General features: G+C 40.7%; 1 protein-coding gene across 1 annotated transcript in view; it reads right to left on the bottom strand.

Moving 5' to 3' along the window:
• PCSK2 (proprotein convertase subtilisin/kexin type 2) overlaps positions 1 to 27,317 on the bottom strand; it is a 349,800-nt gene that overhangs the window by 86,486 nt on the left and 235,997 nt on the right. Inside the window, exon 6 of the mRNA XM_066387098.1 lies at positions 6,502 to 6,578. Coding sequence (XP_066243195.1) covers positions 6,502 to 6,578 — 77 coding nt within the window. The remainder of the gene's footprint in view (positions 1 to 6,501; positions 6,579 to 27,317) is intronic.

The following is a 27,317-nucleotide window of genomic DNA, read 5'->3' on the forward strand; positions in this document are numbered from 1 at the left end:
GTGCAGCTGTGTTTGGGGAGAGGCCAGGTCTGCTGGAAAGTACCCAGTGCTTTCTGGAGAAGTGAAGAGGCTCTCTAGCTGTCTGAGGCTAGATTCTAGGCTTTTCAATTTTCCCAATAGATCAAGCTTGTCTCATGCCTACAAACTATCTTTGGATAGAATTCCTCTTTCAATCAGCAATTCAGAAACACAGGCACCAGATTCTTGCCATAAACTTTAACCTTAGGTTGACTGTTACCTCGTTTCTGTCAAAAGCTCAGATAAGAAAGTGGATGTCTGAGAAAAATAGTGAATGGCCGGGTCATCCATTAACTCCTTTGGCATAAATTCTCCTCATTTTCTATCTAGGTGGAGAACTTTTGACTTGGTGCCTTAGGAATCCCTTCACTGAACTTCACATTATATTTGCTGCCATTTGGGGTGCCTGCCATGTGCCACGCCCTGTACCAAGTGCTCTGTACACATGACTCTAGTCCCTCATACAAACCTTCAAGGTGGAGTTTTACTCCCATTTTACAGAGAGAAGAGACTGATTCAGGCATCACTTATTTCATACCAAGTTAACACAGTACTACATTTGTCCATCATAAACTGCAGCATTTTTCTCTCTTAAGAATTACTGCCACCTGAGTTTGCCATATTAGTTTCCAAAGTTTTATTGCCATATTAGTTTCCAAAGTGGAAATAATTACACCAACATATAGGTAATTATATTAACATACATAATTCTTTTATAATTGATATAATTCTCCTCATAACCCCCAAATCTATGTTATGTTTATTTCTTTTAGCCGTGAAGGGAAACCTTAAATAATGAAGGCTTGCCTAATCCAGGGAGGGGATTAGGAATACAGCAAAAAACATTTTTTGTGTTTTTCTTCCAATGGCCCTAAATAGCTAACAAAATCAAGCTCTGTTGTATTTCATTGTGCTCTGATTTAGAAAGAGGAGGGTTTATTGCAACCTTTGAGCAAATATTGGCTTATGAGATACAATATTCCCTCTTATCTGTGGGTTTGCTTTTTGTGGTTTTAGTTACCAATGGTCAACTACAGTCTGAAAATATTAAATGGAAAATTCCAGAAAAAAAACAATTTATACGTTTTAAACTGTGTGCCATTCTAAAATCTCTTGCTGTTCTGCTCCATTTCACTCAAAAGTGACTCATCCCTTTGACCAGCATTGCCGTCTGCGTTGTCAGATCGACTGTTGAGGTGCCACAGTGCTTGTGATTAAGAGACACGTATTGTACTTAATCATGCCATGTTCCCATAACTTTTATTATGGTATACTGTTATCATTGTTTTATCTGATTATTAGTTATTGTTGTTAATCTCCTTACTGTGCCTAATTTATCAATTATACTTTATCATAAGTAATGTGCATATAGAAAAATCACCTGTTGTGTAGGGGGTTCGGTACTATCTGTGATTTCAGACATCCATTGGGGGTCTTAGAATGTATCCGCCATGGATAGGAGGGGACTACTGTATTCTCAAAGCTCACATGAAAGAAAAAGTTAGATTAGGTTTGAAAGCAGTTTGAATTTTATTATCCAGAAGGTGGTTTCAGAATGATCTATAAAGACAGGAGGGAAGGATGTTTGTCTATTTCTAAACCATTAAGTGTCACCATGGTAGAGTACCAGTTCTCATCAGTGTGCAAATAACCAACCAGAGGGGCCATTTTCCTCGCATGTTCTTCTTTGGCTTGTCACATGGAGTCCTTTAAAATGAAGTATGACTTTTAATAAGAAAAAATGTTAATCGCTGAAAATATTATTTGAAGGTTTAACTAATGCTATTAATCAAATGAACTTACACAGAGATAAATGTTCTCCCTCATCCATTTTTCCTCCTTCCCTCTCCCCACTTTGGTTGCTGGAGTAATAAATGTCTCCTCTCTTCCTGGATTTATTGTAAACTTTTGCAGCCAGGAGTTGCATCTAATCCGGAATCTCTTACTCTGTAGGGATTCATAGATGGAGCGTACTGCACCCCGTGATGCTCCATAAATATTGCTGATGACAGGGATGACATTTCAGTGGTGAGTGCTTGTCAAAGAAATGTTATGCAAGAGGGACTTTTATGGACAGCAGCTCAGTAATGGAATACAGATCTGCAATGCATCGCCAAACACTGACCTAAAGCCAAGCTACGCCGTAAGATTATTGACAAAGCAAGGGCTGCAGATCTTGGGCTAAGCAGGCAGCTCTAACATGGACAGATGTGAAGGCCACTCAGAATCTCAGCATAGCTGAGAAGGTATGTCATCCATGTATCAACCAGCCAGTCAATATTTGCTGAATACCAGCAAAGGAAAAAAATGCGACACTAGATCCTGATACCTCAGAGCAAGTCAGTTATATATGTTTTGCACATTGTTGATGCTCATTAAATGTGTGTTATATTTTTTAAATCTTTTTGCAATTTGGGTTATTATCGCTACTATTATTTTGCTTGGCCATCTGTATTTCTCTGATTGTAAACTAAGAGGTAGTTACACTCTTTTTGCAAATTTCTCAACTGTTTCAAAGATATCCTCAGAGCTCAGATACTGCATGTAATTATTAAATGGTTCACAGTAGAATAAATACACTTGCTCTGCTTAGAAAGGAATAATCCTGTAAAATCAAATTAAGCACAGGGCAAGAAATTCTAATACACATATCTACTAGAAGCAGTTCTGTATATATATGGTGTTTGCTCTCACAAAGTCTTTGGTTTGGAGTTTTAAATAGGTTCTTAAATAAATGTACACTTGAAGGAAAACAAGCTAACAAGTAAGTACAGAGGGGATGATATGCCGGTATAAGATGTCAGGAAAGCTCAAGAGAGACACATTGCTCTTAAACTTGGTTTCCCACCCAAGGGGAACATTTTATTTGCTTGCTTGAGAGAGCCCTTTGTAGTGCATTTCATTTCCTACTTTCCGCAGTAATGAGAAGCCCGTGATGGAGAGCTGCTGCCCCTTCCTGTGCTAACCGGCTTCTGGCAGCCGCATAACTGGAGCAGCTATAGCAGCAAGCCCTTTGCCGGTCGGCATCAGTCAGCCCTGTCGGAGTCGTGCTGAAATGAGCATTTCTCATGGGACTCAAGGCTGCCGAACAGAGATGGGGCATCGAGTACAATGCCCACGGCCAGGAGAGAACATGGCACATCTTTGTGTTTGCGTAGCTGTCCAGAGACTCACGTCAGATTGGTAGAGACCCCTGACAAAGGCAGGCTCAGGCTCTCAGAGCCTTTGCGGAGCAACATTCCTGACTGCAAAGGGAGGGTGGTCCTTGTCTGCGCCTCTGGTCCAGGTTCCTACCCAACCACAGAATCTCTCCTTCTCTTAGCAACCTGTCCAAATCTTTTATGCTCATTCTTCCATGAAGTCTTCTTAGATTGCTGCCCCACACATCAGTCTCTTAATTGCAGACCAGTTTTCCAGGCCACCTCGTGAACTTGTCTACACTTCCTGCCTCTCCTTCTTCACCTATATTGTACCCTCACTCCAGAATACACTCTTCCCACCAACTCTACCTGTTACCTTCATTAAAATCCTAGACAAAGTGCCACCTCTTCAAGGAAGCCCATCCCAACTGACCCAGCCAGAGGTAATTCTGCATTTCTCTATGCTCTCCAAAGCATCTTTATTCTAAGGCAGTACATATCACAACCACCTCACCAGTGTCACATCCTGCCTCCACCACCTATTAGCTGTGTGACCTTGCACAACTTACTTAACCTTTCTGTGCTTCAGGTTCCAAAATAGGGATAATAATGACAATATCTATTTTAGAGAATTATGATGAGAATTAATTGAATTAACACCTGCAAAACACATAAAACAGGGCCTTAAACCCATGACTATTTAAAAATATTAGCTTTCCTTGCTGTGTGTGTGTGTGTGTTTTTTTCTGTCTACACTGAGCCTTGTAGTGATTTGGACGTCTCTTGCCTCCTTATATGACATTGCGTTTCTCAGCTGCCTGCACACTAAAACTGTTTCATGAGCACTGAACTGAAGTCCTAGTTCTGTTCCACTGCCTCTTTTTATGCTCCATGCTTTTAAAATTTATTTCTTATTACGGAAAATATCAAAGATATACAAGAGAAGAGTAAACTCATGTATCCAACACCCGGATTTAACAATTATTAACTCATGGTCAAGTTTATTTCCTCTATACCCCTCAGTCATTCTCCTCCCTCCTGCTCCAGACCCTATTGAAGAAAATACCAGGCTAAGTATTTCATCTCAGGGGACATTTTTAATAAATGCATCCTACACTCATGAGAAGGCTGCTCTATTCTCATTCTTCTTGTGCCAAGCAGAAGTCATTTGGAGGACAGACTCACCCTTTCATAACAGGGGTCTTCCCAGAGCTGTGGGCTTGGACTTGGACCCTACCGTCCCTTCCATAATCATTTACAATAGTAGAATATAATGTATTAAGAGGCCACCCTTTGATCTGTGGTACCATATAATCTTTGAAATAAGTCATGATGGATGGGGATCTTTGAAAAGACTTGATTGTTGGGAAAAGTTCTGTTTCTTGGTTAAAGTGGAGATTGTGCCTTGAGTCACTGGCTACCTAAGAGGCAGGGCTCATGTTCATCTGACTCACGATGACTGTGTCTCAGGCAATTGGACACTTGAGAAATTTTATCACTGACAATGAAAAATTTTATTGTGTTAAGCATTAATTAGTTCTAGCTAGAAGATTTTAGCTAGTTTAAAATTGTACTTTCAAGAACACATTTGAAAATTAAAATAGTTAAGATAGAAGTCATCATTTTCTTTTTTGAAAAGAATATTCTTATGGAATGTTACACAGGATGAGTTGCTTTGGGGAAGGTTGTGTTGGGTTCAGAAAATTGGGTAAGGGAGAAAACCATTCTGTCGGTTATATTTCTGTGCCAGCCTGAATCATTCCATCAAAGGTTAATTTAGTACCTACCAGTTGCAGAGAGATGGCAAGTGCCAATTATACACTGCGACTGCCCTTTCTGAGGTCAAAGGGACGATTGGTGACCGACCATGCTGAAGCCAGGCACCCCCTCTTGGTCTTTTTCAACACAGTGTTCCAGACCATCATTTCTGATTATAGCTCAGCCCTGGCTGAGTGGCATCTATTTAGTTATGTCACATCCCTGTGTCTGAACATGATTTATTTGATAGTAGTATGCTAGGATCTAGGGTTATAAGCCACGAGTATAAGAGACACTTCATAGCAAAAGTTCTCAGACATTTTTATACATTTTTATTTCTTAAACTCACACCTCCAAACACTGCATGATAATTTTAAAGCTGTAGGTGAAGTTGATAGGAAGTGAGTCATGTGATTGGACATCAGCTATAATCTTTTTAAAATGTTACAAATTTGAATTGTATTTTTTTTTCTTTATTTTTTTCTGAATTTTCTGTAATTGCCAAGCTCCCCAATCTGTGTGACCTGTCTCTACCCTAGATGGTTTCAGGTCAATCTGTTAATTGTAGGAACAGAGTCTAAGCTACTTGGCCACCCTCTGGCTGTCATGTTTCCTGTCTTTTATAATAAAAATGATACTTATACAAGAATGGTACAGTTTGGAATGAGAAACATTTATGAAGCTTGGGTTCCAGTGCTGGCTTTGACATATACTAATTGTTCAACCAGGGAAGTCACTTACCCTTTCTAAACCTATTTTCTTATCAAACCGAGAAGGACAACATTTGTTTTATGTGCCATGAGTTTGTTACAAGAAATGAAAGAAATGAATAAGGTGCTGTACACATAATATATTTTTATACCATTAATTGAAGTTTATATGTTCTTATGAACTTCACCCAAGAACATCAATAATAGAGAAGCATTAGGTTAAAAAGTATAGTATTCTTGGGTTGAATAAGCTATAGACCTCTATTTCTTGATATTTATTATGTGCAATCAACCATTTAGGCAAGAATACTACTTGGAAAAACAAAGAGCCTGCATTACATGTTTAGTAGCCAAACTGGCTGGAGAAAACGAACAGACTGGTGGATAGTCTCCATGGTTGGATGCTGAGCTACACTTCAAACTCCGCCCTGTTTCCCTTGCCATTTTGTTGAAAGGGACTATGTGAATTTCATACGGTTATAGCAGAGACACTTTTCAAAAACATACAGACACAGACCCACGGGTGAAAAAAGTTCTCTGCAATCGTTTCCGCAGACTAAACCAACATGTTCTAAATCATCTTGTGGGGGGTTGAGAATGGCATTCTTATTATTTCTATTTACTTCTGTCATTAATACAGTGGCAAACAATTCTTAGTTCAACAAAATAAGTGTCAATAGATAACTCCCGAGAAGCTTTGGAATACTAAAAAAATCCAAGAATTTAAAGAATGTCGCCATGCAGAGCAAAAGTTACAATATAACTTAGCAAAGCGCTGAGATGATTTTGCTGGTGATTTTCAAGCCGTACAAACAAAACAAAGCAAATAAAACCCCAAACATAAAGTCAAAGCCACCTCATTAGGCCCAGGTTACCTGTTAAACCAGTCATCTGTGTATCGAGGGTAAGGATAGGGGTCGTTGCTACTGAAGTCATAACTTGCTTCGGCATTCTGAAAAACACAAGGTGTCTGACTGGGTCAATAAAGCCAGAGGCCCAGGCAAGAGAAAATGCTTTTGACGTGACTGTTTCCTATTTATAGTCCCTCCCAGCACGCCGTGCTCACGCTCTGCTCTGGAGCAGCCCTTGTGAGATGGTGACAGAGCTGAAGTGTGTCCTTGGAGTCCTACATCCTCCCCTCCCCCGCCCCATTCTCCCCTTTTCGGGGTTTCTTCATTCCATCCTATTTCAGGCCCATGGAGTTAGCAAATTTTGAGTCCTGTGCTCTCCTCCGCATTAAGTTGAGTTAGTTACCCCTGTGGGTAAATGGGATTCACCTGGAATCTGGGGCTTACGGTTAAGGTTTTTTAAACCGATGGCCAGAATGTTCTAGTCCTTGTGTCACAAGTGACCTCTAGAGTTTTTTTGCTTCATGCAGAGGGCTCACTTCTAGCTCCTTGCTTCAGACTGATTTAAGGCAAATCTTTTCTATACTTAATGGTGTTAAACCCCTGCCTAACCCCCTAATGTCAATGACAATATCAACCTCAGGTATCTACTCAGTTTGTTGTTTTGTTGAAAGGAACTACATGAGCTGTCAAAAAAGGGCACAGCAGAAACACTTCCCAGAAAGCATATTATTATGCTAATATGTGCAGAGACTTTCCCAAGTATGGAAATATAATAGTGATATCTCTGCCCTCAGGGAACTTATAGACTAGCTGGGAGGGGGGCAGACATCAATCAAATGATTAAACAAATAAATACGCAATTGCGAACTGTGAGTACTCTTAAATCCTACAGTATGCAACTAGAAGTTTAAATTCTGTACAATTCCACCTTCCAATTTTTTTTCCATTGTGAGTTTTTCCCTGCATTTACTTAAATTTTCTTCAAGTGATTTCATGGTTTAATTTTTTCCACTTAGATCTTTAGTTGGTTGGTCTTTTATTTTGGTCTATGATGGGAGGGGATCTACCACCATTCAGCGACCAATCATTCCTCCCTCCCTGCCTTCTTTGCTTTCCCAGGTTGGTGAGCTCTGGGAGCTGCTCTCTTTATATCCCGTTATTCTCTGCTTTGGTTTTGATATCTGTAATGAAGAGCCCAGGTAGTTTCTGGTCCACAGTATACATTGCACTAGGAAGCACTGGGTGAGATGCCTATTCCAGCTTGGGCAACTCTTGATTCCATTGGGCCTGGAGACATTTTCAGGAATTGTTCCTTTATGAGGTAAAATACTTTAGTATGTGACTCACTCTAGTTAGAAAACCTAATGTAATAGTGGCATAATGTTTTTAAGAGCAAATTGACCAATTCTCTTGGTTTGTGTTTCCATTTGTTGGATAACAAAGATTGTAAGGATCACACAATTTTAATACTACTTTATTTATTTGTGCTTGGGGCAGAAGTCACCTGAAACTTGTTCAAACTTTTTTTTTTTAATTCTTAATTTTTTAACTTTATTCGGTATAATGGATATATAAAAAATTCTACATATTTATGTGTACATCTTGATGAGTTTGGGCATATGCAAATACCCTTGATATCACCACAACCAAGATACTAAACATTTCCATCATCTCTAAGAATTTTCTTATGTTCAGGTGTGTGAGTGTGTTTTGATAAGAATATTTAACATGAAAACTATCCTCTTCACATAAAGTGCACAATACTCTATTGTTGACCATGTTGCACAGCAGAGCTCTAAAACTTATCATTTGCATAGTACAAATTTTATACTCACTGAAAAACTGTTCCTCATCCCCTCCACCATCCCCCATATAACGTTCTGTTCAATATTTGGGCCAATCATTCTATCTTGGGTCTTGAATATATCTATTCTTTATTCCAGAATCTAGATCTTCCTTTGACACCTGGCCTTTAGAGAGGAGATATTCCTATGTCCACTGGCCATCATTATTGGCAAGACTCCAGCTCTGTCTCTCCTCCATGTAGATCCCAAACTACTTTCATTCACCTTTAAAAGTCTAATTCTCTATTTGGTCTATAGCCCCTGTCTCTGACAGCCCCTCGCAGATCTTTTTTCCCCCTTGACTGTCTTGAGATATTTGAATTTCAGTTCTTTTGAGGGATGCTATTTTGAAATAGTCCCTTATTTGCCTTCCCCATGTATGTTTGGTTACCCCTGAAGTTTTGAGATAAGAGCATTCTTAGGTAGTTGGTAGGGTAGGAATATCAAGAGAAGCTCTAATTAATACTGTTTCTTTTGGGTTTCAAAGCTGAGGTTGAAACTTACAGAGTAGATTTGGAAGACTATTGTTAAGCCTGATTCGTTTCTCCATAGAGGTGAAAATTCCCTGGTCTAAGGTAAGTCTGATGGAAACCTCAGCATGAGTAGCCACTGTGGGGCCCTCAAGAAGCCCTCAGCACTGCCTCTGTCTTCTGAGCTGTGCTTTTGGAGTGGGATGGGGTTATGCTGGAATGTCCAACTCCAGAGAAGTCTGAGGCTCATCCTTGGAGAGGGACATGAAGCTGCAAATCAAAGTGGCTCTGTGACGTGTCTTATCTGAGGGGCTAAAACCCTCAGCATGAAGCAGGGAATAGCACACTATTCTTTGGGAAGCTGACTGGTGAGAACATGACAGTGAAAACCACTTGGCCTGGAAAGTTCTGGGATCAAGACAGTGAGGATCTAGGGTTTTTTCAGGATCTGCATGAACTGACATGCCAGTAGGCATGGGGGTGCATGCAACATGCAACAGGAGAGTCCAGGATGGACTGAGATGATACATAAGCACCAGACCTCCGATCTCTCTCTTTAGTACGATGTTCATCCTTTGAAGCTAGAGGCCAACTCTGGAGACAGAAAAGTGGGGGGGGAAACCTGAGCTGACCAAGGTCAAGTTTCTACCATCAGTGCAGTTTGGCTGGCAGATAGAGAAAGTATTTATACATTCGAATAGAGAAAAATTAAATCAGGATTTTTTGTACTTTTGTTTTGCTGCCTGAGCAATTGACCCGTTTCACATACTTTCCATCCTGGCTCACCTTTCTGGCTCATAATCATCACCTGGTCTGGACTGAGGCCTTTCCTGATTCTGGAGAAATTAGCTTGCCTTGAGGTGGGTGAGGGCTCTTGGGAGGAATTAGGGAGTTCTGACAACAGAACCGGGAGCTGAGAATCCAAGGAACTCAGACCACGTTTATAATAGGAAGAAAGACTATGTGTTGTCTGGGGTCAACTTCACCTCCTAATGTTAAAATAAATGATAACTTAGGAACTCTAAGTATTTTGTTGTCTTTACAATTAATTTGATGACTAATGCTTAATTTTTTTTGCATAACAGTCTACAATGAGTATTAAGAAAGGCAAACAGTTATTATTTGGCTGTATGTTTTCTGGCTAAAAATCAAATGGTTTATAGCAAGAAAGAACAGTAAACAATATTTTGCAAAGGCTCTGTATAGCTTTATAGCCCAAACCAAATTATTTATTGATTGGCATTACAGTGTTGTCTTCCATGAAATTATTTTTATACAGGAATAAATTAAACTGGCCTTGAATTATTTTGTAATTTTCTAAGATAGCCATTAACATTGACATTTTGGGGGAAGTATTGTTTCTGTAAGTTTAATGCTCTGGTCATCCTAAGTTAAGCTGGAACCTTGTTTTGGTTTGAACTCTTCTAAAACTTCTTCTAAAATGCATTAGTCTATTTTATGACTTTAGAAAATACTAGGTGTTTAGTGAACACAATTTATTTTTGTTTTTTTAAAATTTTTTTTTTAATTTTTATTTTACAGAGACAGAGAGAGAGAGAGTCAGGAGACAGGGATAGATAGGGACAGACAGACAGGAATGGAGAGAGATGAGAAGCATCAATTATCAGTTTTTCGTTGTGACATCTTAGTTGTTCATTGATTGCTTTCTCATATGTGCCTTGACCGTGGGCCTTCAGCAGACCAAGTAACCCCTTGCTCAAACCAGCGACCTTGGGTCCAAGCTGGTGAGCTTTGCTCAAACCAGATGACCTCACGCTCAAGCTGGCGACCTCAAGGTCTCGAACCTGGGTCCTCTGCATCCCAGTCTGACGCTCTATCCACTGCGCCACCGCCTGGTCAGACTTAGTGAACACAATTTAATCACTGATGATTCAGGATCAAATGATTCAGCCATCATTAAGAATGAATTATCATTGTACCATCACGCAGAAAGTGAGATTGGGCTGAATCCAAACTGACCTCGGGGCTTCCCTGGAAGTTATTTCTAAACTTAGTTTCTTAATATTTGAATGAACAGCCAGAAAATAAAGGCTAGAGTAGCTCTTAGCAAGAAAGTTTAATAATCATGGGTTTGGCCATTGTTTGCACAGTGTGCTTTTCCATCTGATGGTCTGCCTGCACACTAAGCTAAGAAAAAACAAAGGACTTATTTTTTTTCTTCTTTGAGAGAGAAAGAGAAAGAGGCAGAGAGGAAGGGAGAGAGAGGGTAGAGAGAGAGATGAAAAGCATCAACTTATAGTTGTTCACTGTTTGCTTCTCATATGTGCCTTGATGGGGGGTGGGGCTCCAGCCAAGCCAGTGACCTTGGGCTCAAGCTAGCAACCCTGTGGAGCCAGCTCTGACACTGCCACCGTTACCCCGAAATCTGGAATTCAATGGCTCTGGTTCTAGTGAACTTTCCTTGCTGGATTGCAATAAGACAAGGGTATTTGCAGGTGTCTTCTTGGAGTAGAGCAGGGGTCCCCAAACTACGGCCCGCGGGCCACATGCGGCCCCCTGAGGCCATTTATCTGGCCCCCGCCGCACTTCTGGAAGGGTACCTCTTTCATTGGTGGTCAGTGAGAAGAGCATAGTTCCCATTGAAATATTGGTCAGTTTGTTGATTTAAATTTACTTGTTCTTTATTTTAAATATTGTATTTGTTCCCATTTTGTTTTTTTACTTTAAAATAAGATATGTGCAGTGTGCATAGGGATTTGTTCATAGTTTTTTTTATAGTCCGGCCCTCCAACGGTCTGAGGGACAGTGAACTGGCCCCCTGTGTAAAAAGTTTGGGGACCCCTGGAATAGAGAAAGGAAGACAGGCATTAAAGTCAGACAGATGCAGTTTTGAACCTAGACTCTTTGGCTTTGGTAATTTTCTTACATTCTGGAAAATGTAGTTTCCTCATCTTTAAAATGCAGAAGATAAAACTGTAACTACTTGGTTGTTGTAAGGATAAAAAGAAGGAATGAATATAAGCTAGCAAGCACTTGTCCAACCAATTGTGAGTGTTCTGTCACTTCTTACTTCTCCTTTTGTATTTATTTATTTATTTTTAATCACCTATGTCTAGGGTCACAAAATTGCCTTCTTTCTAAATCTGGCCCACCACTGGTTTTGTAAATAAAGTTTTATTGGAACATAGCCATGTTTAGATTGTCTATCGCTGCTTTCACATTATAATAGCAGACAAATAGTTGTGACAGAAGCCCACAAATCTTAAAACATTTACTATCCTTTATGGAAAGAGTTTGTGAACCCTTGAATGACATCTTAGGCTCATGGGCTCCTAGGCTGCCCACTGATAGCCCGAAGTCTGCACTATAGCATCTCACCAAGTCCTTATCTTCCTGGAGGGCTCTCTTTATGCTGAGACATACCTGTCCCCTGCCCCCTTCTCTATAGGTGGCTCTTGCTGCTTAAAAGGAATCTGATACAAACCAACCTCATTACAGCGCTAGGAGTTTGCAGTTTACCTCTCTTGGGTCCACACCAATGAAAGGTGGGTTATTAGGCATTACTGTGTTCAGTCATTAGGGCTCAGTCTGCTTGAGTGCTCATAGAGGCAGTAGAGAGTTCCACCATTGTATCCCCACCCCCTGCCCAGTCCTGGTTGAAGGCTGAGCCTAGGGGCACCAACCTTCTAACTCTTCTCTCTTCCCATCTACAGTGTCCTGTCTGTTTTCGTGGTCAGAGCATCACCCTTGGCAGAGAGAGGCAGGTGTTTACAGCAAACAGCCCTTGCTCATCATGAAGAGGTAATCATCCAGGTGATACGAGTACATAATGGTGTCTGCTACACAGGGGCTCACCCAACTTTCATTTTTAAATGTGATGCTGAATCAGCATTTTGTCAATACCAGGCTCTTGTAATAGGCCACTATATTTGATATAGGAGCCCACAGCTATGATTGAACAGATATGTTTAGAGCACTGAGAAGCAAACTCTGTGCTCTGACTACAAAATTAAGACAGTGGTTCTGCTTTGCATGAGGGTGCATGCCCAAGGGGACAGCTGGGGGCTGTACTGGAGTATCCAAGCCACGTGCCCTGGGCTTTATCTTTATTTATTTTATTCTATTTATTTTTAAATTAAAAAATTATTTTTAATTACAGTTGATATACAATATTATATTAGTTTTAGGTGTACCTGATTTAAGTAATTGGTCAGCCCAGAGGAGACCCCTTTCTCACTTGTCTGTCCAGAAGGGAGGGTGTTGTTTTGCAACTTACCCACTTAGTGGCGACACTTTTTAAAAATTTTGCACAGATGCACTATGTGAGCCATGGCAAGAAATAGTTTTTCCTAGTTATCATATAGAAGCTCAGACTGCAGAGAAATGGTAGCAGGGAGACAAGATGTCTCCTCTATAATGTCAAGTAATACCAAACTTAAAAAACCACATCTCCAACAATAGGAGTTGGTGATCATGAGTACAGTACGGCATATGGGTAGTTGACAATGTAATTCCACAGCTATAGGGACTCAGAACAAGAAAAGTACATTGCTTTTGTCCCTGTATTCTGGCTTGCTACTTTCCCTGAGGCATTTAACCAAATCGCCCAGCGAGGAGCTATGTAACAATATGAGCTGAACTTGCACTGTGCTCATGGACTAATGAAAGAGAAATGAGCTTTCCCAGATAGACTCTCAAACTGTAACCATATTACCCCAGAGCAAAGCTCATCTGTATGGAAACTGAGCAGCAAAAGAGCCCAGTCCATTAGAGCCTAAAGAATTTTACTATTGCGCCTACTTGCATCTAATATGGTCATGGCTGACTGTTCCCCACTGTGTCTATTTTGATTTCCCTCAAATAATTCTCCCACATGTACTGGTTTAATGATAATGTTTAGCTTACTTTTGAGTGAAACCAACATTACGGGGATTTATGTCTATATTAAGTCTGACTGTAAAACTTAATGAAATTTCACATTTCTCCAGCTCTTGAAAAATTAAAAAAAAGAAAAAGATGCAGAGTCAGGAAATTGTTTGCCATCTTTCTGCTATACTTCTAAGAATCACAGATTTTCCCAGTGACAGTGCTCTCTGAGTGTGGCTTTGACTCCTCCTGCCACCACTTCCTTCTTGTTCCTAAAATTTCAGCAACTCCTCTAGTCCCCAGAGTACTCTCTAGGTAAGAGGAACGATGGAACATGATAGCCAGGCTGGCAAGTATTACCATGACCCAAGCCATGTCCTGAACTACTGGGCTTTGTATATTTTCCAAAGAGGAGAAACTCTATCCTCTGGCTCAGTGACACCCTTTGCAACATATCGGAAAGAAGTTCTAAGCACTAAACATAAGAAAAGATAATAATAATAATAATAATAATAAAATAATAAATTCCTAATGGTTAACACAGCACCCTAAATTAATAGTGTGTCCAGAGGTGAATTAAGGTGGTTGAGGCCCCGGGTGCAGAAGAAAATATTGGGCCTCTTAAAAAAAAAGAGGGAGACAGGGAAAAAAAAAATATTAACCATATTTTTAAATAAATAAAAAATATTATGTACTATTAATGTTAAAATTGCACATATGAAACCAAACTTGGTGTCATTAGAAAAAAGTGTAAAGTTGGGGTTTTGTGGGGCCCTTCAGAAGTCAGGGCCCAGGGTGTGCACATGGTGTGCCTGCTGTTAAATCCATCTCTGAGTGTGTCTAAGATTTTCAAAGGAGTTTAGATTCTCTTATTTTATTTAATATCCTCTAAAGCCCTGTAGGGTAGGAGAGCAGGTAGTTTGGAGAAAGAAGCAGGATGGTTTCTATCTCAGACACAGTCGAGACAGCACCTTTGATGGCTTCTTTAGAGTTAGCTTTACCTGCTCATTTTTCTTGGCTTGTCTTGCCATTTAAGAAAGTCAATGAAACCTGTGTTAGCCTAGATTGAAGCAAACTTTCATGCATGAATTTTAATAGCTGCCTTAAAAAGCGTCAATTCCTAGGGCTGACCAGATGTGTGGAGAAGCTGCCACTCACTGTAATTAATCGCAAAGAGCTGGCTCTAAGACAGGGTCCAAAATTTGTTCAGAAAACAATTTACATCTTTATTTTCATGAACTACCAACTCAAATTTAGCATTTTCTTCAACTAGGGATGTCGGCTATAAGCCACATATAACTAGCGGTAGCTGTGAGCTTGTTACTAACATGTACTTTCATATCACATTAGAATTATGGATATGCTGAAATATCTTTTCTACTCTTACCTGGCACTCGAGTTTGTTATTTGATGTGTTATTAAAGAAGGATACATATCAGCATCACACAAATCTGTATTGTTGTTTGATAACTATGCTTCAATAGAATTGCTTTCCTTAGTTATCCTATTAAAATATTACCCTGAGAATGAGGGGGAAGAGACACCTGTGCATGTGGGTAGTTAGTGTGCAAACTGGTTTGAACAGGAATCTCTTTGAATAGAAATTTGGCAATATCTATCAAAATAAAAGATACACAGATTCTTTAATCCAGGGGATCCCACCTCTAAGAATCAATCCTAAAGATACATACTTGCCCATATGTGAAAAACTTGCTTTGAAATGTATTTGTGATAGCAGGATTGCAAAAGTGAAAGACTCAAGACAGCTTAAGTAAGTGTCCAGCTTGGAGAAAGACTTGAATAAATGATGGTGTACTCACACAACACAGAACTATAGTCCTGGCAAGGAAGTGGTACGAGGCTTGCAATGAACTCCTTCCCAAGAAATACTGTTTAGTGAAAAAAGTCAACGTGCAAACTAAAGTGCATAGTGAGCCCTCATTTGTGTAGATGAGAGGGATACACTTGATGGTAAATGCATAGGGTATTTCTGGAAAGATACTCAAGAGCTTTGTTTATAGTGCTTTGCCTCAAGGGAGGGAGGGAGGGTTTGGGGTAGAAGGAAGACATAGTTTTCATTCTGTTATCTTTTGTTTTGTGTAATTTTTTTTGCCATAATAATAACAGGTAACATATATCAAGTGTTTATTTTGCACAAGGGACTTTTAGATGCTTAGCTCCTCCTTATGATGTCCTTACATAGTAGGACTCTTATTATCCTTCTCATTCTCTGAGCAGGGAGACTGAGGCACAGTGAGGCGGAATGTTTTGCCCAGGGTCACACAGATGAGAAGACACAGAGCAGGGATTTAGACCAGGTGGTCTGGCTTCAGAGGCCTCTCTCCTCACTACAATTCTGCCTCTCTGCATTAGAATCCTAACATCCCACTCAACTGGTTGTGTTGTTTGAAAGAGAAAAACAAATATGAATACAAATGCAAATTACAAATGCAGATTAATTAAAGTGGATTTAGTCTTTGAAAATGTCCATGGTTCATTCTGTTCAAATCCAAGTATATAAATTGAGCTAATGATTTAGCCCCTACAATGGGACACCCCTCACTACAGGGCCAGGAAGCTCATCTCTTACTTTGCATGGTCTATCCATTTTTTAACAGCGTGATTTTATCTAGTGACTCTTCTCCTCTGAGGCAGATGGATTTGCTTTTGAAGCCTAAACCTGTCAGCCTGCCTCCAATGAGAGAGTGAATTCCTGTTTTCAACAGCAAGAGACAGCCTGTTCCTTTCTTCTCTGTTGATTATATTGTTTCTCTTAGAAGTAGGCCTTTTTTTTTTTGGAAAAAAACCCATCACACTTGTATATGAGACAAATAATAATGAGGACTGGATTCCTCAGAAACCAAAATCTTGGAAAACTTCCTTTTTCCCTGAGCCTCTTTAGCGGAACTTGGTGGCTCTTGGGTTTCTCAGTCCAGTTTGAAAAAAGTCAATGGCTGAGAGTGGTGTTCCAGGACCTGCTTGCACACGGTGCCTTCAGCAACACAGCACTGCTGGGCCAGACTGTGACAATTCTCTCTCTCTCTCTTTTTAAATTTTATTTAGAAATTAAAATGTAAAGGGGTGACATTGGTCAATAAGAGCACATAGGTTTCAGGTAAACATAGCTATAACATTTGAACTGTTGACTGGGTTGTGTATCCATCACCCAAAGCCAAATTATTTTCCATCACCGTATATTTGTCCTTCTTTGCTCCCTCCCCCCCCCACCCCTTCCCCATACCCTCTTCCCTGTGGTAACCACTTCACTTTTATCTATGTCCGTAAGTCTCAGTTTTACATCCCATTTGTGTGTGAAATCAACTCTTGTCAAAACACTCCTACAATCTTTCTTATTATGCCAGTGATAAGTCTCCATTAAGTTCTCCTGTGTCTTTAATTCCTCCCTGTTCCTTTCTAATCCATCTTTTTAACTGACAGAAGCAAACATTGGCAGGCAGCAACATCCTGCTTGGGTTGCTTTTATTGTTTCCATGTTGACATGGACCTCTCATTATGTCAAGGGATATTGATTGTTTTTCTATTTAAAATTGTGATTTATAGTTTCTCTTTAAAGTACATTTGCTTCTGTTAAAAAAGTGAGTGAGTCAGTTTAAGAAAGCGTACGAGGTAAAGCATAGCACCAATATAAAGAATTGTAAGGCCCTGGCCGGTTGGCTCAGTGGTAGAGCGTCGGCCTGGCATGCAAGGGGTCACGGGTTCGATTCCCAGCCAGGGCACACAGGAGAAGCGCCCATCTGCTTCTCCACCCCTCCCCCTCTCCTTCCTCTCTGTCTCTCTCTTCCCCTCCGGCAGCAAGGCTCCATTGGAGCAAAGATGGCCGGGGCGCTGGGGATGGCTCCTTGGCCTCTGCCCCAGGCGCTAGAGTGGCTCTGGTCACGGCAGAGCGACGCCCCTGAGGGGCAGAGCATCGCCCCCTGGTGGGCAGAGCATCGGCCCCTGGTGGGCGTGCCGGGTGGATCCCGGTCGGGCGCATGCGGGAGTCTGTCTGACTCTCTCTCCCCGTTTCCAGCTTCGGAAAAATACAAAAAAAAAAAAAAAAAAAAAAAAAAGAATTGTAAGGTGTGCTGTGACTGGTGGACGTTTGTGAAGCGCTGCAGTAAGGTGAGGGTAGTATTTATGGCTTTGACATCTCCAGTTATCGGCAGAGTCAGCCTTAAGAGTGAGCTGAGTATCTATACAGGGGATTTTAAAGGAATAATGGAACAGGATTTTTGCTCTCAAATTTTAATCCTGTCACTTGTCATTTTGACATTATGACTTCCATCCTTTTTACATTACTGTTGGCTTTCAAATGTCTTCATTTATTCAAGCATTCAGCCAATCAATTGTTTATTTTTTTTCACTGTTTGTTATGCATCGTACAATAGCAAGTCACTATTGGAGAGGAAGATGCCCTTAGCTGGGGTATCATGTACTTAGCCCTCAGTTATGAAGTGATGCCTGAGTTTTCAGTGCAGTCATCAGCTAACAGTGGTTCTCAACTCAGGCTTCTCAATAGAATTGCCTGGGGAGCTTTTAGACATATAAAGACTTAAAGGCCCCCTAGATTTAATTGATCAGGGTGGGGTCTAGGCATCAGTAGTTAAAAAAAAACAAAACACCAAAGTGTTCAAGTCATTCTGGTATATACTCAAGGTCAAGAATCACTGACTAACACCTTGTTAATCACTCACAGTCTATCCCCCTTGCTGCTTAAAGTGGCTAGTTGACCACTAGCACTGATATCATTGAGAACTTGCTAGATATGCAGAATCCCAGGCCCCATGCAGCCTGGCTGAAACTGAATCTGCATTTTAACAGGATCTCTAGGGAACTGGAATTGTTGTGAGCACACTGATGCTTCCATTTGAAAATTGAGTGCATGGGGCCAGTTCTCCCTCTGGCTCATTACTTCCACACTGCATACCCACATCTCCCTGATACAACCTTCTCCCAGTTTCCCTCCTCCCTGTTCACCTAAACTTTCTGATGGGAAGAAATCAGATTTGATTAGCTGTTCATATCTTAGCGTGAATAAGTTCAATACATTGGTCCTTCCCAATACTATTTGCTTTAACAGAAGAGAATGGACATTGGAAAAAGCTAAAGAACTTCATCTCTAACAGTAGAGATTGAAGGGTGGTATTTTGGGCGTGTCAGGACTGACGTCTGTCTTTCAGACTGACGTTATCTCTATAGGGAAGGTAAATTTTGAGAATTGAGATGTCAATGTATTCCTTTGGATCTGAAGGAGAAAACAAACAAACAAACAAACAAAAAAGCAAGATCAAGTATGTGATGCTTGTGCACAATATTACTGGATTCTCTGTGCTTCTGGAGGTGGGGGCTTTTGGGGGCATCAATTCTGTAAAAAAAAAAAAAAAGAGTGACCATTCAGAGTGGAAGCTCTCCTGCTGTGAGGTAAAGTTTGATGAATATTAAAGCAGGAATTAGTTTTGCCTCCTGATGCTTAAAATAATGTTTCATCAAAACCTTAAAAATACATCCACCTCTAGACAAACTAAATGCCAAGCTGCAATAGGATTTAAAACGTCTTTGAAGGTATGTTTATATTTCAGTGCACCCTTATTTTATACCCTGACTCTTTCCTGAAAAGAAACACTGTTTCCTGTTCTAATAGATGATAAGAGACAAAGGAAGGTTAACAATATGCTGAGAAAGAATTTAGATTTAGTAAAAATGAGAATGCCCGTAGGTAACTGCACGTGTGCCATAAATTCTGTGCTCAGTCAATGCTTGGCCGCACAGCCCAGATGTGACCTCTGATGCTGTTCGAAGCCAGTCCACGCTCATGACCCATTCTACTAACTGGTCAAGCCCCAGCCCTGTGCTTCCCTGAGGGGTTTTTCCTCTCTTCTCAGTGGCCTTCACCGCTGCGGTGTCTCTCTGTCCCCCTGCCCTCATCCTCATGATGACAGAGTTGACCTTGAGTGTTTTGTGTACAAACAACTCGTGGCTGTGCTGAGACTTTATCACTTCCTTGCTCTTCACTTCAGGAACCTGTGTCGCAAGAGCAATGGGTAAGTCAGGCTGAAGGGAAGGAAGCCATGTGGGCTTAAGAAAAGCAGGTGAATTTAGCCTTGACACCTTAATAAGAGGGTAAGAAGAGCGATCACTCAGAGTGACCACAGAGACACACTCTGGCACCCAGGACAGAAGGGAGGCAGCCAGCGCCTGGGCTTACAATCGCTGCTGTTATTAGACTTGTCCGGTGGCAGATGGAAAGGGCCAGGAGTAGCCAACCCGAAAGGCAATTCAAGGCTGATCTTCGCAGTCCCACAATGACGGAGTGTGCTGTCAAGGCCCTGCAGTGAGAACTGTGTAAATCAGCACAGAGTGAGCCAGACACCGCTCTGAAATGAGAATGAGAAGATAATGCAGCAGCCAGGGTCTAAATTTGTGTTGTCAAGGTGATGAGGTACAAGTCAATTTGTGTTCCCCTCTCTTTTGACTGGGTGTTCTACAACGTTGCTGAGATAGATGCTCAAGGCTTCTCCACCTTTGCTTCCTCTGTGAGTGCCCTGCTCGCCTTTGGATGGCTGCTGAGGTCAAGGCCACTGCCTCTGAGGCCTGATGACCGGGGAGAGAGGGAGACGCCAGTGTACATCCCTCCTTGTGTGACTGATTACACAGCTTCGGTCTCACCTGCCTCTCCTTTTCCAGTCCTAAAAATAGCAAAGATGAGTTCACTGTGAGCTGAGTCACCTCCTCGAAGGGGCTGTTCTGGCCAAATATCACTTATTGGGGACTTGGTCTTAAACCTGTTTTCCTTCTCTCAAAAGCTCAGCCATATGAATAATAAATATATTGCACAGGGCTATTCTATACACACATGTAAGTTTCATAGATGTGTGTAATTTAGCCCAAACTGATTTCAGTTGAACCTCACTGCAGTTTTGAGAACTGAGTATTGTAACTCCCACTTTAGATGATAAGATAACTGAGGCTCAATGAGATTAGGTATTTGCTCAAGGTTTTCAGCAAAAAGTGGCTGAGTTAGGACCTGGCCTAAAGTGTCGACCTGGAATGCTGAGGTCGCCGGTTCAAAACCCTGCACTTGTCTGGTCAAGGCACATATGGGAGTTGATTCTTCCTGCTTCTCTCTCTCTCTCTCTCACTCTCTCACTCTCTCTCCTTTCCTGAATAAATAAAAAAAGTACTAAAAGTTAGACCTTCTGACTCAAACTCATTCTTTTCATACTGCATGGCATGCACAGCTCTTTCCTATAATAAAAAGCAAAGACAAACATATAGGACTGAGTAGCTTGCTTATTCTAGCACCCTCAGCACCAAGTGGGAATGAAGACCTAAGATAAATTAAATGGCAGCAAAGTGGAGAAGATTCAGGGCTTTGGGCTGCCACTCACTTTAGCATCAATAGTAAATTAGACTCAAGGACTTGTCATCCATCTTTTTGTTTGCCACTTTTCACTTCAAACAGTTAATCTCAGCTTTGGTAATTCCTTTTAGGATAACCTTGCTAAGAGAGGATAATGGAAATAGCGTGTTTTGACCTTGGAAGTCAAAAGGAAGCACAGGCATGTTGTGAATATCTCGTTGTCAGCTGGAAAAAAGCTAAGGGGATCTGTTCTCTTTCATGAAGAAGTTTTCCCTTTAAACCAGACCAGTTTTTGTTCCCAGATAATGTAACACAAATAAGTACCGATTCCCAATTGTTCAGGAGAAAGATTAAATGCACGTCTGGCTCCTTTCACAGCTAGCTATTCATCATTTTAATTGGTTTTGAAGCAATAAATAAATAAATAAATTAAAACTTTGTCAGCATTTGTGATGGGAATCCAACTTCATAATTCATAAACTATGGAAAAGTGATCACAGCTTTAATTTGAAGGCTGGGCACATACCTTATTAAGTTGTCACAAGGAGGGAACACTGGAATCCACATTAATCACAGAATCACTTTGTGCACGAGGTTGTACTTATTGAATTACAGACACTGATCTCTTGGGAAGGAAATACTCTGGTCTAGATATTTTGGGGAATGATATGTCCTGGAGTCATGGTGTTTCTTGCCACCCATGTTGCCACCACTGTCCTTGGCATTTCTAGGGACCATAAAGAAATGCTCACCTGACCCCTTGCCTTCCCATTCCAGGACCTTTACCTCCAGCTCCAATAGCTCCCCTTCAATTCCATCTCAGTATGTTCCATGATGTTCCCGATGGAAGTTGTTGAAACCACAAAAGTTATGCATTTATTTCTCCACCCTCTACTGCACGTTCTCCCACGTCTCTGCTCTTATCATCACTCTCTCATCGGGGCCCGCAAATCCCTCACCCACTCCACTTTCTTTTGCAGTATCTCCATCTCATTTTGCATTTGCATCCTTCCTATCTGCACTGCACTCCATTTCCGGGAGTTTTTAGGGGCAAGTTCTCCCGCTTTAGCTTCACTCTAAAGGCTGCTCGTGATTGGCTTATACCAGTTTCTCTCAAGCTCGGGAGTCACCACACTTTTTCTGGAAAGGGACAGAGGGTAATGCTTTTAGGCTTTACAGGCCAGATGGTTTCTGTGACACAGACTCACTTCTGCCTTTGCAGTGGGAAAGTAGCCAACAATGATATGTGAACAAAGGGGGGTGGCTGTGTTCCCATAAAACCTTATTCACAAACAGCAACAACGAAAAGGCAGTGGGTGGGCTGTAGCTTGCAGAACTCTGCTTCTTGTAAGTTGAAGTGTGTCTCTCCAGAAGATATCTTGGAGTGTAACTCTGGTATGGAAGACATAACCCTAGTGACTGTGACCTTCCTTGGAAATTGTCTTTGCTTCTCCTTGAGTTCACTGAAAGTGGTTCAAGGATATGGACTCTGCCTTATACTTGATGCCACTATGCACATAGCAGACTTTCAGTGCATCTGAATGAATAAACTAATTACAAGACAGGTGATTGTCTAAATCATTTTGTAGACGCCAATATCAGTTGACGTGATGGTGATGAGAGTTATGAGGTGGAGCTTGCTCATTTCTGTACATTCACAGATTTACTAAATAAACTTTTTTTTTTTGTAATTGGGCAGAACAATACATGCATACTTCCAAGGGTTTCCAAACCTTTAAGCATTCACCTTTCCATTACTTGTACTTTGGTATATTAAATGTTAATATACTGTATTCCCAAACCTCTTCTTCTTTTTCATGTGCTAGCGTCATCATACTTTATTTATACCACATTTAGCTATGATGGTGTTGGGAGAAAAATAATTTGCATATTTTAATTGCATTTTTTTTTCTAATTATTTTAGAAAAACAAGTTGAAAATGGAAAAATGCAATATGCTGACATTAGGGAAAACTAGAGGTCTCATAAACAATTCAATTGAAACAAGAAAGAACTGTTAAGTGCACTGCAGCAGCAAACCCTTACCCTCCATCCCACACTCATTGGACTTAATTCAGCTGCGGTCAGTTGCTCTAGAGAAAAAAAATCACTGAAAAATAGTTATCTTTTTGAAGAAAAATAAAGTATTTTGCCTAATAGTTGAGATGTAACAGGAGCTATAACTTATGATACTATTTATACATATTTTTAGCTCTCTGAGAATATAATCACAAAAATTCACATTTAATATTCTAGTTTGGGGACTGCATATATTTTCAAAAATTTCAAATGAAAAAATAATCAGAATTCTATTTCAATTGATTTCATTCAATTAAAAATCCCAGTATCTGGTTGTCTATAAATCTTTATGAAACATTTAAGGTACAAAAATTGATGGAAAAAAGGAATGAAATGAAGCGTTTTGGTTTAGATTGACTTAGAGTATAAAATTAAAACAGGCAAGTGATTTTCTGGATTCTTTGAATGGAGACATCAAAGTCTACATTTTTTTTTTGAGAGATTGACAGAAACATCCAGTTGTTCCTGTATGTGCCCTGACCGGGAATCGAACTGGTGGAGCCCACATCTTGAGTTCCTTGTGCTATGCTGGGGACACAGCTAGAATGGATGTCCAAACAAGTCCAGACCATAGACTGTTACATGAGTGAGAACAGGATTCATGGAGAAGAGCATTCTCAAACCCAGGGGCAACTGAACTCTTTCTAATCTCCTTGTACTTTGAGAAGTACAAGGGATTAAATAGCAATTGGGTTACCATATGACCCAGCAGTCCTCAGATAAAGAAAATCTTAATTTCATGGAAAAACCTGTATGTGAATATAAATGGTGACTTTATAACTGCACGAACCAGAAGTCACCTAATGTCCCATGACTGGAGAATGGATAAACAAACTGGCACAGTCATACAATGAAATACCACATAGCACTCAAAAGGAATGAGTATTGATATACTCAACTACATAAATAAATCATAAATGCAGGAAAAAAGCCAGATTCAAAAGGCTATATAGCCTGACCTGTGGTGGCACAGTGGATAAAGCGTCGACCTGGAAATGCTGAGGTCACCGGTTCGAAACCCTGGGCTTGCCTGGTCAAGGCACATATGGGAGTTGATGCTTCCAGCTCCTCCCCCCTTCTCTCTCTATGTCTCTCTCTCCTCTCTCTCTCTCCTCTCTAAAAATGAATAAATAAATTTAAAAAAAATTAAAAAAGGCAGGTCCTTAAAAAAAAAAAAAAGGCTATATAGACTGTAGAATTCCATGTATGTGGTGACATATTCTCAAGAAAAAGCAAAACTATAGGAATAGAGAACAGATCTGTGGTTGCCCGGAACTGAGTGTGGGGGCTGGGAAGGTGTTGACCACAAAGAGGCACCATGACAGAATTTTTTTGGGTGATAGGTATGTTCTTTCTCTTGATTGTGGTGGTGATTACATGATTTTATGTTTTTGTTAAAACTCATAAAACAGCGCAACAAAAAGAGTAAATTTGGCCCTGGCCGGTTGGCTCAGCGGTAGAGCGTCGGCCTGGCGTGCGGGAGACCCGGGTTCGATTCCTGGCCAGGGCACGTGGGAGAAGCACCCATTTGTTTCTCCACTCCCCACCCCCCTCCTTCCTCTCTGTCTCTCTCTTCCCCTCCCGCAGCCAAGGCTCCATTGGAGCAAAGATGGCCCGGGCGCTGGGGATGGCTCCTTGGCCTCTGCCCCAGGCGCTAGAGTGGCTCTGGTCACGGCAGAGCAACGCCCCGGAGGGGCAGAGCACTGCCCCCTGGTGGGCAAAGCGTCGCCCCTGGTGGGCATGCCTGGTGGATCCCGGTCGGGCGCATGCGGGAGTCTGTCTGACTGTCTCTCCCCGTTTCCAGCTTCAGAAAAATACAAAAAAAAAAAAAAAGAGTAAATTTTACTTTCTGTAAATAAATAGTGAATTAAAGTAATAAGTGGTGCCCTGGCTGAGTAGCTTAGTTGGTTACAGCATCATCCTGATATGTCAAGGTTGTAGGTTTGATACAAGTTAGGGCACATGCAAGAATCAAGCAATGAATGTATAAATAAGTGGAATAACAAATTGATGTCTCTTTTGCTCTCTCTCTCCCTTTCAAAACCAATAAATAAAAAAAAATAGTAATTGGCCACCTAACTAGAATGATTTTCTATGTGATACTAAGTAACGTGCTCTGACTCTGGTGGAGTATTAGAAAGGATTTCTAGTTATAGCTTTGGAATGTAGTGGCTCTTTGTTCAACTGTTTTTCTTTTCTAAAGAACCATTTCTAACAAAATTGACTACTGGGGGGTCATAAATTCTCTCTGACCTGGTCAGCAAGGCTCTGAATTCCTGTTTGTGCATTTTATCACAGAGATAGATTGAGTTTCCTTCAGGGTTGTATTTTCTTCAGGTTCAAAAAGAGTTTAATCACATAACAAAAAGTATACCTTTGAGGATACAGCTGAATGTGTTTGTTGGAGACTGTCCTATTTTCTGAAGGGCAAGCTGTACAAGACAGCTTGCCCTTTGGGATGCCAAGGCAGGATGGCAGTCTGAGAGCCCAGCACACATTTGGGAGGATGAGAGCTGCATCCTTTCCCCAGCCCCAGCCCATTTCTGGAGTTCTGGTTTGCCTGTCTACACCAGTAGCTCATTACTCAGCATTTAGGTTGAGCTTTGGCTGGCAAGGGAGGCTCCCTTCAATTCATCTTCATCTCTGGTTAATTACTGTAATTGACACAACACTGTTTCCAGTCCTATATTTATTAACCAGCAAATGTTCAAGTCATAGGCTCTCAACTCTCATTAATCTCACTGCTCAAGAATTTTTAAAAAAATCATGCATTTTATTTTCTCATTTTGGAAATTTCAAGTCATCAGTGAAAATAGAGATGTGTTGGCCTCAGCATCCCCTTTGTTTTTCAAGGGCATTGGAAAGATTTTGAACATTACAATATTCTCTTCACCTTATGTTCCCCCTTTGAGATCAATATGATAAGTGAAACTCTGGAGTGATTGTAAATTGATTCAATCTTTACATAGAATAATTTGATAAGCTTCATCAAAATTAAAATTGTATGTATTATTTTATTTTTTTAAATTCTTTTTTTTAAGACTTTATTCATTTTAGAGATAGATAGATAGATGATAGAAAGATAGATAGATAGATAGATAGAGAGAAGGGAGGGAGGAAGAATCAACTCCCATATGTGCCTTGACCATGCAAGCCCAGAGTTTTGAAACGGCGACCTCAGCATTCTAGGTCGATGCTTTATCTACTGCACCACCACAGGTCAGGCTAAAATTGTATGTATTATTTGATGCAGGAATTTCACATCTAGGAATTTATTCTAAAAAAGCATCCAGAAGAATGTAAAGATCTGTGTTTATAATAGTTTACAATAGCAAAACATTGGGAGAGGATCAAAATGTCAATTGTTAGGGACTAGGTTAAAGAACTATGGTGTATCCATACTATGGAAGAAAGTATGTTGTTAAATTGCACAGATTGCGTGATATGACCTACTGTATGATTCCAGTTTAGGGAAAAAGATCAGAAAGGATCTACACAAAACTGCTACATCACCAAAACCAGGAAGTGAGCAGGATTTGTAGAGGAGAGGTAGGAGAGGGGAGAGAAGGGAAATTACATTTTTTATTTTATCAACACGTTTGTTATGCCTGAATCTGTTTTATGATGAGCAAACCTCACTTTTATATTAAAAATGCAAATATAGAGAAAGGAAGAGTGATAAAGTTCTAAGAACTTAATAATCACAATTAAAAATACCCTTTTTAACGTGTTCAGTGATAGTGATGGGAAGGTCTCAAGTGTCTTGAGATCTGCTTTCTTCTTTTCTGCTAGAGACAACCTGGAGAAGTGGGTAGGAGTGCTTCCTCTCCCAGGTGGGTGGAGAAGAAGCCAGTCTCAGGACATGGCAGGTTCCCGCTCTCATTCTTCCCACATTCACAGGGCACTTTCAGTAGTAACTGAGGTCTGAATTGGCTCTTTTGCCAATAGGTTATTTTATTTTTTTAAAGTTTTTATTTATTTATTTTTTGTGACAGGGAGAGAGAGAGAGAGAGAGAGAGAGACAAAGAGAGGGTCAGATAGGACAGGCAGAAAGAGAGATGAGAAGGAACAATTCTTCATTGTGGCATCTTAGTTGTTCATTGATGGCTCTCTCATATGTGTCTTGACCCGGGGGCTACAGCAGAGTGAGTGACCCCTTGCTCAAGCCAGCCACTTTGGGTCAAGCCAGCGACCTTGGACTTCAAGCCAGTGATCTTTGGGCTCAAGCCAGCGACCACGGGGTCATGACTATGATCCCATG

Source organism: Saccopteryx leptura, chromosome 5, assembly GCF_036850995.1.
Source record: "Saccopteryx leptura isolate mSacLep1 chromosome 5, mSacLep1_pri_phased_curated, whole genome shotgun sequence".
NCBI classification, from domain to species: Eukaryota; Metazoa; Chordata; class Mammalia; order Chiroptera; family Emballonuridae; genus Saccopteryx; species Saccopteryx leptura.